We start from the raw sequence: 15,259 nt of genomic DNA, 5'->3' as shown, positions 1-15,259 counted from the left end.
TCTTTTTCCTTTTACTGACTTTGGCATTCAGGCCAAGATATATTTATGTAGAGTGATATTATTTTATCTTTTTTATTTGTACAAGTAGGGACAAAACAAATAAGTGTTAAGATAAACTCACCAACATAATTTTAAAGCAAGCTTATTATTGGCTGCAGCTAATAAATATGAAAAACATATAATTTGATTCTGGACCATTTACTGTCCTGAGGAACTTGAGAATCACTTGTAGACTAGTGATTTTTGAATCACTAGTAGACTAGTAACTTTTTTGAAGTTAAATCTAATATAAAAAGCTATTACATAAAGCAGATAAAAATACAGCTGTGTATCAAGGGCTAACTTGGACTCTGTAGCCCTTCCCTGCCTCTGTCTCTATCATCTCCTCCAAAGCCACTTCAAATTAACGAGCAATCTAAATAAAAGCAGCATACTTGCTCGCACATTTTTTTTTGAAGTATAGATGATTTACAATATTGTGTTCAAGTGTACAGCATGGTGATTCGTGTTTTAGGGGTGTTGTTTGTTTGTTTGCAGCTTATATTCCATTATAGGTTATCATAAGATATTGAATATACTGCACGTATATTTTTGTCTGGTCCCCTAGTACTCTCTTCTAAAAAGATTGCTGCCTCTTAAGCCCTCTCTTGAAGACATTTTAGAGCCACCAGTGAGAAAGCAGAACTGCTCTAGTTGGAACAGAGATAATGCCAGGAACCCTTCCTACTCAGCCACCCATCAGTTCTGATTCCCTCCTCCTATCTCCCCACAGAAAGGTCTTGAAATCTCTATACTATAGAATACTAGAGCTTCTCAAAGCGCAGTTTGAAAGGTATTGTTAATTCCTAAGAGTATTGATCTACTGTGTTGCTGCTGTCTATAAGAGCTATGAAATAATGAGGACTTTGAGGTAGATGTAATGGAAATAAAATACTAGTAGAGTATTTTCTAAAACCACTGGTTTGTTAGTACCTACTATATTATATACAGTTTTGGTAGCTATACCTCAAGGATGACAAAATATTACTGGAAAGTGGCAGCTAAAATAATTAAGGTATTGAAAAGAGATGAGGTCTTACTAAAAACATTATAATTATTTAGTCTGAACATACAGAGGCATGTGAAAAAGATTGATGTCTCAAATACCATATATGGATTGATGAACACAAATTTATTTGACAAATATTAGCATATTTGACTTGAAGGTGCCCAAAACTTGGAAGCACTAAATCAAGAAATAAAAGGAATCCTTCCTACCTTACACAGCAAGTACTCAATTCATGGAAAACAGTTATTCCAAAAACTACAATATAGGCTGAATTCAAACACAGAAAGTTATTTAAAGTTGTAAATGCACTCTGTTAAGGAAACCTAGGATGATTTGGAATATAGAATCTTAGAGCAAGAAGGCATCTTAGAGAATATTTAATGTAACTTCTTTAGTTTACAAAGAAACTGAATCCAGAGAGATCGAGTCATTTGCCCAAGGTTGCACAGAAAGTGATAAAGCAGGGGTAAAAGCTCAGATTTTCCTAACCTAGAGGCCTTTTATCTTAAGGCGCACAGCATATGTTTTTAGTTTATGCAGGTAGGGGAATAGTAATAAAGTTTAATCTCCAAAATTATATTATGTGATAGGTACTATTATTGTCTACATTTTTAAATTGAGGAAATTAAGATGGAGTCTCAGAGAAGATAGGTAAACTGCCCAAGCAGAGTCTTACTTGCAGTGGCAGAGCTAAATATGGACCTACCTCTCCTGATTTCAAAGCCCATACCTTTAAGTACTACATTGTGCCACAGTTTCCATACCCCTTCTAGCTGCATGACCTTGAATAAGTTACTTAACGTCTCTGGGCTGCCTGGTGTTGGGAGAACAAACCCACCAACAGATAATTTTCACATAATGTGAGAAATGCAAGATTGAAATAGCATTGGCTGCTGAGGAAATTTGGAAGAGTACAGAAAGATAGATTTGTGGACACACTTGAATGACAGTGTATAAAGTTTGGCCTTGGCCCTTAGGCATTCATTGTTAAACTAGTAAAAGGAGTTGATGAGGTGTTTTAGGAAGATTAATCTGTGGTTCAGAGAGTACAAGAGTGGAGACCAGGAGATTGAGAGGTGTGAAATGATATGGACCCCAAGGATGGTGGCAGTGGGAAACAAAAGGAAGGGACAGACGTGAGAGATGCTGTGAAAGAACGCTTGGTAGAACTTAATAGTTAATTAGATATGGATGCAGAAGAGAGTTGATGATGACTGTTCATTAAAAGAATTATAGGTGTTAAACAGGAGAGCTTTTTTATTTCTTTTTTAGGAGAGCTTCTATAGGTTAAAAGTTTCTTGTATATCTTGTGATGCTTAATGGATTATTCTGCATGTAACTGATTTAATTAATGGCTTGTTGATTAGTTCATCTGCCCTACCTTCCTCATATTTGTGAAAAGAAAATGTACATGGAAGCCCTTTGAAATACACATTCTAGAGTTCATAATGTATCAGGTACTTTTCTAGGTACTACAGGGACTAAATTAAAGAACAAGATAGGCCCTGCCTTCAAAGATCTCACAGTCTAGTAATCCTTACTTAATACTTTAGTTTCATAGCTTTTATTATTTTATAATATTCAAGTATTTTCACCATCCATGAGTATGAGCATTTATGCTAAATCCTGTAATTCTCAGTGCAAGCAATATTGCTCCTAAGGGGATGAAGATTGGTTCTTGGGCGGGTGAAAAAAAATCATACTGTTTTGTGTATAAAGCACAGATACAATATATAAACAGATATACAATATATCTGTGGTATTAAAAATTTCACTGGAGGGGGCTACTATGAAAAAAATGTCTAAAAAGGCTCTTTGGTGGTGGTGAGAGAATGATAATTTTTTTAAAAGGTCCAGAAACTGAGCTAAATATATTGGAATTACAGTTACCAAGGGCTTTTTAAAGGGGAGAGATCCCTTAATTCTTTCTTTCTTTTTTTTTTTTTTTTGGCGGTACACGGGCCTCTCACTGCTGAGGCCTCTCCCGTTGCGGAGCACAGGCTCGGGACGCGCAGGCCCAGCCGCTCCGCGGCATGTGGGATCCTCCCGGACCGGGGCACGAACCCGTGTCCCCTGCATCGGCAGGCGGACTCTCAACCACTGTGCCACCAGGGAAGCCCCCATCCCTTAATTCTTTAGCCAACTAGTTAAAAATTCAAACTTTTGATAATTAAGATTTCTCCATGTATTTTACATATAGGTATATGTTGTTGGAGGCTATGATGGGCAAAACAGACTTAGCAGTGTAGAATGTTATGATTCCTTTTCAAATCGATGGACTGAAGTTGCCCCCCTTAAGGAAGCAGTGAGTTCTCCTGCCGTGACTAGCTGTATAGGCAAATTGTTTGTGATTGGTGGAGGACCTGATGATAATACTTGTTCTGATAAGGTAAGCCATGCTCTCTCTCTTTTTTTTTTTAAATAGAAATTACCAATGATATACACAAGAAGAGAAATATGGAAGGCCTATCAAGTAGGTAGTTTGGTCCCTTAGAGTGAGGGGGCTTTTAAAAATTGTCTGGTACTTTATACTTAGGGAGGAAAACATTGAGTTTCAAGTTACTAAAGTGAGATCATAAAGTGAGATCATAACATATCCAACAATTTTCTGTTAAAAGTGTGATCCAGTTTTTTTGAGATGAAACTGATCTCAGCGTTATACTATAAACCATTTTAAAACTTTTTACTGGTATAGTTTACAAAATCAAAAAATTATTCACATAAAACAATTGGGAAGTGAATTAGCAAAGGGTAAGATACTGTACTGCTTCCAACTGGGTCATTTTCTGCATACTTTGAAAATATTCTTAGAACAAAGAAAAGAAAACCTCTCTAATGTAAATATAGGATGGCTCAAAGCTGCTGCAGTTCATTGAATTCGTGAGACAAAAGAACATGTGCCATCCTGACGTCTCAGAAAATACCCCGTTTATTCTGCAAACAAGTGTCTAATGCCTAATTCATTTAGCAATAGTTTACTGAACTTTGTCAATCAATAAATTCTTTTTCTAAATTAAATTTTAATATAATGTCAAATGTTACATATTTAGAATTCATTAATTCAGAATTTGTGATAATTCAAAGTATACTGAATTGAGGTTCGCTGGTGTTCTTCTGAAGAAAGGACTCCCTAAACATGTGAAGAAATTATATTCAAATTGAGGCATACTTATCCTATATAACAGAATTTATAAGACTGTTATTTTATTTTATTTTTTTTGAAGACTTATTTTTAATGGAAAAAAAAAAGCAAACCTGCTAGCCATTCATCTTGGAAACGGTCTGTATTTCTTACTCTATTCTGCTTGATAGTAATAAATTAGTATTTCTTTTGAGAATTTCATAATTCAGATATTTTACTCTCAAGCCAACCTCCCTTAATTCTGTGAATTAATGGGATTTTATTTTTAATCATGTTTCTGTATATTGGCAGACTAGTTATTATGTAAATTTGCATTTTTGTTGAGAAATTTTAATTAAGTACTTCTATATATTATTAGGTTCAATCTTATGATCCAGAAACCAATTCTTGGCTACTTCGTGCAGCTATCCCAATTGCCAAGAGGTGTATAACAGCCGTATCCTTAAACAACCTGATATATGTTGCTGGTGGACTGACCAAGGCAATATACTGTTATGATCCCGTTGAAGATTACTGGATGCATGTACAGAATACATTCAGCCGACAGGTAATAACATAAAACAGTCCAAAAGAATAATCAATGTAGGAGAGACCAAGTACAGGACCAGTATGAATATACAGTAACTTTACTATTTATGTGTTTCATGTATGCTTGGATTATTTCCAAAAAAAAAAATTTTTTTTTAATAAATAAATTTATTTATTTTTGTTTGCGTCGGGTCTTCGTTGCTGCCCACCGGGCTTTCTCTAGCGCAGAGAGCGGGGGCTAATCTTCGCTGCAGTGCGCGGGCTTCTCATTGCGGTGGCTTCTCCTGTTGTGGAGCGCGAGCTCTAGGCGCGCAGGCTTTAGTAGTCGTGGCACGTGGGCTCAGTAGTTGTGGCGCACGGGCTTAGTTGCTCTGCGTCACGTGTGATCTTCATGGACCAGGGCTCAAACTCATGTCCCCTGCATTGGCAGACGGTTTCTTAACCACTGAGCCACCAGGGAAGTCCCTCAAAAATTGTTTAAACTCCACATAAAGCATATGGTATTCTTGTTTTGAACTCCTTCCAAGGAATTTATTGAAATAACTTACTTTTGTTTTTAATTTTTTAATTAATTTTTATTGGAGTATGGTTGGTTTACAATGCTGTGTTAGCCTCCACTGCACAACAGAATGAATCAGCCATACACATGCAGGTATCCCCTCCCTTTTGGACTTCCTTCCCTGAAATAACTTACTTTTTACCATCCCATGGTAAAGTAGGTATTGCTCTTGGGCTGTTGGGTTTTTTCCCCCTTAACCTTTTTGAGACTCCTACTCCAGTTCTTATCCCTCGCTCTAGCACATTTTCAAAAGAGAAGAAATTCTCTCAAACTGGTTTCTTTCCTTCTGCAGTTAGAAACTAGGTAATTTGTTGTTTTTGCTATAAAGAAAATGGCTGTACTTGGGTCTCTTTCATCCACACTGCACTTGTACCCTTATATGGCCTTTACCCCTGCCCCATAAAGGCCTTCCCTTGGCCTTTTGTTTCGTGGCTCTACCCTCTTTCCTTCCACCATCAAAATGCTTGATGGCTCTGATGCTGGAAATCTGGCTCTACCTGTACCACTCTAGAGAGATTGTACTCCCAAAGGTCATTAATAATCTCCTGAGTCTCATTCATGTTCTCTTGTTTTTTTCTACCCAACCCTTAAATATGGGTATTCCTTGAGCCTCTTTTCCCTGCCCTTTTTCCAGATTATACTCCGTTCCTGAGTGATCACATTTACTGCTCAGTACTGATGACTTCAAATCTTATTCTCCATTAAAGCCTCTCTCCTGTGCTCCAGACTCAAATTTCCAACTGCCTATTTGATGTTTTCCGTGGCATTCCAAGACTTTAAAACAGAATTCACCTTCTTCCCCAAGTTTACTTCTTCTGTTTCCAAACAACCTAGTGAATGGAAAAACTCTGTTTCTCCCTGACAGCACTTCTGACACCAGGTATGTGGGTTTATTCCCACACCAACCGATCTCTGTCTTCAGCTGGTGTTTTACAATTCAATTCAGTTCTGACATGACCTGAAATTTGCTTCAGGTTCCACAGGTTAAGGACTCAGTCCCGCAAGACTGCCACCACTTCACATGCCAGTCACAAGTCTCAGGTTTTCACCAGTACTTCTGACAAATCAGCTATAAATCAAGGTTTCCACAGCCCCCCCGCCTTGGGTTCAGTAATAATGCTCAGGAAAACACTTACTTATGTTTACAGGTTTGTTATATGATAAAGTATATTACAAAGGACATAGATGAACAGCCAGATAAAGAAGTACCTAAGGCCAGGTCTGGAAGGGTCCTAAGCAGAGAACCTTCTGTCCTCATGGATTTGAGGTGCACCACCCTCCTGGGACATAGATGCATTTACCAGCCTAGAAGCTCTCCAAATCCTATACTTTTGGGATTTTTATGGAGACTTTATCATGTAGACATGATCAGTTATAATTCAGTTTCCAGCCCTGCTCCCCTCTCCAGAAAAGGGAGGGTGGGGTGAAACTTACAAGCTTCTAATTATGGCTTGGTTTCTCTGGTGACCAACCCCTATCTAGGAGCCCAGCAACAGTCCCTCCTTAGAACAAAAGACACTCCCATCAACCAGGAAATTGCAAGGGATTTAGGAGCTCTGTGTCAGGAACTGGGGGCAGAGGCTGATATGTATTTTCTATTATTTCACACTTAGAAACTTAATTTTTAAAATTTTTCTTGATTTCTCTTAAATTGAATCAATCCATCGTATCAGTTCTGTGTCCTCAAGAGTTTCTCCTATTCTTTTCCATTCCTGTGGTTCTTGCTTTTGTTCAGGTTCTCATCAGTTCTTACCTAAACTAAAACAGTATTTTCTAAGTAGTGTTCCTTTCTCTAATGTCTTGCTTTTCTAACCCATTTTACCACCAGTTATTTTTCAGCAAATCAAATTATGTCTCTTCTCTGGAAATGTACTGAATAAAATCTAAAAGTTTTCCCACTTCATTCTAGGTCTCCTGTTGTCTGACCTCTTCTTGCCTTTTCAGCTTCACTTTCTTCACCTTTACCCAAATTACATTAAGTATCTGTTGCTTGCATTTGCTATCCAGATGGTATGTGTTCTTGCCTTGATTCATGTTGTCCTCTTAGCCTTTAATGCCTTTTCTACCTTCTCTATTTGTAATTCTACTCATCTTTCAAGTACCACTTCACAGTTACAACAAACTGAGGTTGCCCTGTTCAGAATTAATCTCTTGTTTTTCTGATCTGTCACTACACTTAACACCTCTATAATGCAAGTGATAAATTTCCTTATAGTTATAAATGTTCATTTCTATACTGGAATTCAGTCTTCTTAAGGATACTGTGTTTTCTAACTCATCTCATGTATCTTGCATTGATTGATTGGTGCTCGGTAAATTTTTTTTTTTTTTAATTTTTTTTTGGCTGCATTGGGTCTTCACTGCTGTGCTCGGGCTTTCTCTAGTTGTGGAGAGCAGGGGCCAGTCTTTGTTGCGGTGTGCGGGCTTCTCATCATGGTGGCTTCTCCGGTTGCAGAGCACAGGCTCTAGGCACACGGGCTTCAGTAGTTGTGGCATGTGAGCTCAGTAGTTGTGGCTCACAGGCTCTAGAGCACAGGCTCAGTAGTTGTGGCGCACGGGCTTAGTTGCTCCCCGGCATGTGGGATCCTCCCGGACCAGGGCTTGAACCCATATCCCCTACAGTGACAGGCGGATTCTTAACCACTGCTCCACCAGGGAAGTCCTGCCTACCCTTTTAATACTAATCAAATGAAAAATGATAAATCAACCGTAATTTCATGGTAGACAGCTATTTGAGTCAAAGGTTGTGGTGTTTTTAAATGCTTAGAATGTTGAATGACAAAAAAAGAACTGAAAAAATGAGCTTTTTTTCCCCAATCCTAATGGACCCAGCCTTTTTCTCTGTTTTTACCTCGCCATTTCCATGCCTTTTGACTTTGCATAATTCCTAAATTCCACAACTTGCTATTTTAAACATATTTTGCTTTTTAACTTTCATCAGGAACTTTTTTTTTTTTTACTGACGAAGATTTTTTTTTTACCCTTCTTCAGCGGATTAGGTATTTAAAATGTCGTTAAAGTTTAGAATAATAATTGAAAAGAAATCTGATTCTTTTTCTTTATTGTTGGCGTTTTAACATTTAAGCATTAAGCATTATAAAAAATAATAATTAAGGAGAGGGGTATATTTTACAATATTAAGATTGTGTTTCATTTAAGTCATGAAAAATAACATTAAAACTTCATGTATTGATGAATTATTTTTCTTACTAGCTGCCATTACCCTTAACACTCTCATAGAGTGAAATAAACTACTATGCAAGTAATTTCCTGATATGAATGAATATCTGTTCTGAAGGTTGCTTGCTTCATTTAATTCTGAGCACTATTTATGAAATGATGTTAATAACAAGATAGATCCTATAATTATATAGTTTAAGAATCATCATCAAAGTGACTGTAAAGTTCAATAGTGCAAGCCAGCTTGTACTTGAAAACTAAGGATGTTGTCTTTTATTGTGTTCAGAACTTTCAGAATTTATAGAAAGAGCTCATTGTGCTTTCGATGGAAAATGTTATAGTCTGGTACATAATTGGTACAATTCATGGGTGGTATTCTACATAAAAGTTTGTCATTCACTGATGATAATGGGCCCCAAGTCAATATGGGTGTATATAAACTCTAATGTAGACATTTTAAAATACTCACTAATTCTTCTAGACCCAAAGATACTATCCTCTATTATAGAAATCCACCAAGATTTAATTTTTTCTACAAGAGTGAAATTTATATATAGCAAATCTGATCAAGTAAAAATGTTTATTGTACTCACTGGTAGAACCCATCTCATTGTTGGTTATGTGGAAACAGGATAATAATATACAATAACTTTCTGAATTAAAGTGAAATTTAAATGGAAGAATAATTGACCTGCAGCATAACCAGATTCATGCAATAGTGAGACAATTTTAGTATAATTTCTTTCTTTGAAGAATCACTCTTATCCTTGCAAGAGTATTTGTTTTATATAATAATTGTATTACTGACAGAGAAGAGTAAAATTTAGCTAAGAGTCTCATTGCATGGAAAGTTAACTATAAAATGTTATCTGGGGAGTTTCTGTGCCCCATCCAAGGCCCCTAATAACAGTGCTTCTTTAATTTGGTTATAACTCTCATTCATTCTTTCAACTTGTGGGTAATCCCCTATAATGAATAATGTTCCTACCCTTTGATCATGTAATAGCCACTTTCTATAATAAAGGACCTTCCTGTAATAGGAGAAGCAAGTCTTCAAGGATGTTTTCATTCAACTACCATTAAGTTAACTAAAACCCTTCTCTCAGTCCACCACCCCCACTTCACCTCCCATATCTTGACCCCAATTAGTGACATATATTCTATCTTAACACTCCCTTCACCCATGCAAATTTACCTAGTATTCACACATAGGAGTTGGGCAAAAGGGAGCTTATTATTTCATGTCTCCTTTTTTGACTTGTTAAAGCATGTCTTATTTTACTTTTCAGTTTGCTGCCAAATCCCTTACTGTCAACAGTTAATTTTTTTTTTTTAATTTGGTTGAACAGGAAAACTGTGGTATGTCTGTATGTAATGGTAAAATATATATCCTGGGTGGAAGACGGGAAAATGGAGAAGCCACAGACACAATTCTCTGTTATGATCCTGCAACAAGTATCATCACAGGGGTAGCTGCAATGCCCAGGCCAGTGTCCTATCATGGATGTGTGACTATTCATAGATACAATGAGAAATGCTTTAAGCTCTAAAACCAGGATACCTCACCCAAGAAGCCACAGCAATCCAAGATGAGAGGTTTTAAAAACTCCAGAGTGGGAACTTGACACATCTCCTTTTTGCAATATGCACAGAAAAGTAAAAATAATAATTGTCATGCCTTTCTTCCCAAAATATCAATCTTTCAAACTGTAATAAAGGCTTTTCTGTAATTGGGAAAAAAAAATTTGTTGTTGTTGAAGGTAATAGTGGTCTTTGCTTGGGCTTTGAGAGTGTACCTTTGTGAGTATTTGTAAGAAACCTATGTGGAGTAGGAAATAATGTCTGCCTGCATACCTTTTAGGAATTTGTGATGGTTTCTTCATTTATGTATGTTTATCTGCAAGACTGTATATTCCTTACTTTGTCACATATATGTGTGTGTGTGTGTGTATATATATATATGTATGTGTATATATATATATATACACACACATACATATATATATATAATTGCATGGCAAGTTTTCATTTAGTTTGACTCATATAATGCTTAGAATACTTAGAATCATTCTAAGGTAGAAAAACCAGTTTTAAAAATCTTTGTCACTAAAAAATACATCCAAGTTGATTAATTTTATTGTGGGTTTTTTTCTGTAATTGATAAAAGTGTAATGATGACAATCTGAGTATCATAAAATACTGAATTATTATGACTTCATTCTTAGAATTATTTTCTTATATTAAAGGTATTTTGGGGGGAGGAGATACAGAAGCAAGTGCCCTTAAAATGGAGATTAAAATTACATGTTAGTTCCTAAGAAAAAAATCATCTAAGACCATTGAAGGGAAAATGACCCACTGTGGCTCTCAAAAGTATTTATATATCATCTCTAAATCCTCTAAGGGATGCGCCTTTTCTTGAACATGGCAGAAGAGTTGAAATCCACTTTGCAATATTATCTTGTGAAAAACAGGGACAGATTTTCTCCGTAGCCCAGTAGGGTTTGACCTCATTACTATGGTGCTTTGGGTGAGGACCTCTTCCTGGTTATCCTACTTTCTTGTGAACAGCTAAAAATCCTGGGAGTCTCTACTGTTAAGCTGCCCTTAAAGGATAAAGCAGGGACCACCTGTCTCAGTGGGTCCATATTTCTTTTAAAATTAGCTATCTGAAGAAACTAACAGCAGTAGTTGCAGTCTTCTAAGATAAATCTTTCATTTGGTACCCATTGTGTAAAATAGTGATCAATATTCTCAAGCTTCTCTACATCAAATTGCCTTTGTCTAGATGTTTCAACTCCAGTTTATAAAGCTTACTGGTTTTCAGAGAAGAGTGTAAAACTTTTTCTAAGGCAAATGAAATGGCAGGAACTATAGTGTACGTGATTATTGATATTCCTGGGTGGACAGATATAATTTAAAACATTTTAGGGATGTTCAGGTAGCCTGCTATATTTCGACTTCCCCAGGCACTATTGTTGTCTCACATCATAATTATATATTTGCCATAGGAGAAATGATGCAAATATGTGATTATAGTGTCACCAGATTTCTGTTAAAAACAAGGTAGTAATCAAAAACCTAACATTGATAAACTACTCTTTCTTTCTCATTTTAGAATGATGAAAAGATTTGAAATAAACCTGTACAGAGTCAACTTTTAATGCCTAGCTGGAATCTGAATTCTGAGGAAAACTCTAAAACACTTAACAAATCTTTAAGGAATTTTTATTTTTCAGATCATAATTTGAAATGATGTGTACCTTTTTGTGATAATTATCAGAGCAATTCAGAAACCACTTTTCTACCATTTTAGTTGAAAGACAGTAGTAGATACAATTGGGATACTTGTTTTAATTTTAGAGTAAACTTCTACTTCTGCATCATACCTTTTGTAGATAATGGAAACTATTTAGTTCAGAAATTCTCTGTGGTATATGAGAAAAATGTTTTGTAAATGCTGAGAATTATACAAATGACACTTGTTATTTTCATGTGTATTTGTAAGATCATGCCCATCCATAAATAGACACTTCACACAAAGAAGACTTTCTCAACATAACCTGTATTTTAGTACTTTCGTCTATTATAAAAGTATTAACTATTTACTTGTATTTTGTTATACATTTATTTTTAATGTTCAGGTGTCTGTTGTAGTAAATTGGAAATCCTATAAAAGAGAATTTGTTTAAACATGGACCTCATGCCAATATTGCTTAATTTTTTTCTCTACATAATTTAAAACTACATAAATTAAGTAGCCACCGAGAACTTAGTTTGAATCCTATGAAATTAAAGTAACAATTTTTAAAGTTACCCAACTGATACTTTAATTTTCTTAAATTATTTATTTTCATTTACTGATTTTTGATAAATAATGATGTTAGCATTGATAAAGTAATAAAGAATTTTAGGGTATAATTAGTATATCAAAAGGGATTTATCAACCAAAATGGTATCAGATTATATTCATGCTCTCATCACATAGTTGACAGATTTTCTTTTGGTGGGTGATGCTCGTATACGCCTTTGGGTTAGTGTGTATGTATATATTCAATACATGTGTGTATATATGTAGATAGATGGTATGCTCATCTACACACATACATACAGACATCAAGAATTTTATCAGTTTCTGATCAGAAAAAGGCACATAAAGTAAAAATTAGTTGATCTTATTAAATTCAATTCCAGAAGTATATTTTTTTAATTTGGGCATTTCTAGAATACTTTGTTACATATGAAAGTACATGATGAATATTAGTATGATGACTCATATACAGTCAGAATCTATATAATGCATACAGTTTTACAAGATCAGAAAACAAATTGACGGGAGATACAAGTTTGCTAAACCTAGCCCTTGATATACCTCAGTGGGGAAGGAATTCAAAAGTATTTTTTGTGGGTCAACAGAAATGTACAGTTTTTTCTCCATGAACTTTAATCATTTTTCATGTGTTCCTATATGTGAATGAGCTATAAAGTGGTCTAGTTTTTACAACAAAAAGGCCTTCTTCCTTTTCTACTCTAATCTTCCCACTGACTTTACTGCACAGGTATGAAATGGTAGCCTATTGTATCTTCAGTAACCTTTTTTTTTCCCCTGGATGACTGAAATATAGGTATTTACTCCATTTAAACCAGGTGTTAACAAAAAAATGATGTAAATACTCAGGGAGGGTATTAACTTGTCATTTTTGCCTAATTGGAGTGTTTAAAGTGCCATATCTAAGTAACTTGCAGTTCATGATTCTAGAGTAAATTCAGTTTGGTAAAGGGGCTTCACACATGGCGGTGGTTAAACATTCATTTTTTTATATTTAGAAAGATGAAAATGTTTTGTGGACTGATACATTTTCTCTTAGTGAATATGAATTGTTTATGTATCTCTACTGTCATACCCTTTTGAAATGAAACTCAGGAAAATATAAAGGTTCAATTATACTACTTTTGTCAGTGTACAAACCAGGTGTATTTTTTTTTCCTGTTGTGTGGATATGGCAATAGATTTTTTAAAAAGAAATGCTGTGAGAACCCATACATGAAAAGAGAGGGTTGAATCATCAGTGTGTGCCTTTTGTTTCTTGAGATTTATATGTGGAAAAGATATCTTCTACTCCAGACTGTATTTTCAAAGAGAAGAGATTGCTCTTTATGTGGTGCCAAGTGATAAGATAACGTCTCTTAAAGGCTTCCTGTGGACTGCCTTTATTTTCCTAAACTCAAGACACCAGTTAACCTCAACATAATTTTGGCCTTTCTTAGAATTTCTTGTGCATTATATTGAAAACCAGGTTTATATCACCTCACACCATTATTCCTTTTAGTTAAATAAATTCACCATACCAAGAAACCAGAATGGGGCAATTTGGTTGGCCTTTAAGGCAGTAGGTTTGACTAGCTAGTTATACTTACTGTCACATCTAATGCTAGTCATCAGAAACCACTTGAGCCAGGAGTGTGAATTGATAATTCCAGAGACAGTTTCAACATACTTCAGACTTTTTAAAAATGTTTTTTATGAATGTTTTACATTTGTGTGATTGCCTTAGATATTAAAGTTTTGTAGTGCTAAAGATCATCATTAAAAAATGTTTTGAATACCAGTAGTTATAACTTATGTATTGTCCCAAAGAAAAGAATTTGTTTTAATGTTTTCAAAATAACTGCATCTGAATTTGTTTATATGCCTTAAGTTCTCTAGTGCTATTTCAACTTTTCTTTCAATCTAAATAAAGCTTACCTTAGATAAGTTTCATACTTGTTTCCTATAGAGTGAATTTCCCTTCTTGAATTCTTTAATGAGCACCAGCCTTGTGGTTGCTTGAAAGAAAATGTTAAGAAAGGTTGTTGGGTGTTTGGAGTTTTATTATATTGGGGGGACTTTTTTTGTTTGATGCCAGGGTGCTTTTTAAGATATTAAGAAAAACATCTATCTTAGGTTGATTAAACCCTTGTAAACATCATTTGCAATATCTGCATCTAAATTAAAAAAAGTAAGTCTACTTATTTTTGTTTCATTCTTATGTACTGTTTTGTTTCTTTTGTTTTTTCTTCTACAGGCTCTTTCATTTATCTTTCCTGAAAAAGTTCTTAGTCTTTCTTTCTCCAACACCCCTCCCCATGGTTTCTTAATTTAAATCTTGTTGAGAGTTTCTGGAGCTATCTAAGACAACACGATAATAGAGTTGAACAAAAGCATAATGTGCTTTACAGCTTGTACAGACTTGTGGCAGCCAAGTGTCTTTTGCTTTCAGATGCTCCAGAGTCTTCACAGTGGGGACAAAAAAAAAAGCTTTGTATTTCTTTGTTTTCAATTTAGTTGCAGCACACTAATACTTACATGTCTTGTATAAATATACTTTGTGCATAGTTGTCTTTAATTTTTAAAAAGTTGTATCTAATAAAAAATGTCTTTTAACCATTATTACTTGACTATGGTTGTATTAAATTTTATTTACCAAAAGCTCGTTGTTTTGTCTTACCTTAAATATATTCAAGTGGTTGTTTGAAAAAGGAATGGGGGAAATTACAAGTTAATATATGTATTTACTAGTGTGTTCACAAAGTAACTAGAAGGCTAAACAAAAAGCTAAAAACATTGGTGTGTATGAGGAATTGGTGGCTTAGGGACAAGTAAAAAGGCAACTTCACTGCATACTCCTATAGAGTTGTGTGTAATTATATATAAATATGCACATAATCAATTTTTTAGTGTGAACCACATGTGTTACTATTCAGAATTTTTTTATTATGATTTTAATTTTTAATTATGAAAGTGATCCATAACATTTGCACT

The 15,259-nt window shown here is 35.1% G+C and overlaps 1 protein-coding gene across 6 annotated transcripts in view; it reads left to right on the top strand.

The window, feature by feature from the left end:
- Nucleotides 1-14,913, top strand: part of KLHL24 (kelch like family member 24) — a 39,228-nt gene extending 24,315 nt beyond the window's left edge. For 5 of the 6 annotated variants that reach the window (XM_082840150.1, XM_082840149.1, XM_082840151.1 and 2 more), the window contains 3 exons: nt 3,249-3,437; nt 4,549-4,737; nt 9,807-14,913. In XM_082840150.1, the coding sequence (XP_082696276.1) occupies nt 3,249-3,437; nt 4,549-4,737; nt 9,807-10,007 (579 nt within the window). In that variant the 3' untranslated portion in view covers nt 10,008-14,913. The remainder of the gene's footprint in view (nt 1-3,248; nt 3,438-4,548; nt 4,738-9,806) is intronic. The other variant, XM_082840154.1, reaches the window with a different exon arrangement.
- The last annotated feature ends 346 nt before the right edge of the window (nt 14,914-15,259 follow it).

The sequence above is a fragment of the Leucopleurus acutus genome, assembly GCF_964270905.1.
Source record: "Leucopleurus acutus genome assembly, chromosome: 5".
Lineage (NCBI taxonomy): Eukaryota > Metazoa > Chordata > Mammalia > Artiodactyla > Delphinidae > Leucopleurus > Leucopleurus acutus.
This window is presented reverse-complemented; position numbering and strand designations above follow the sequence as displayed.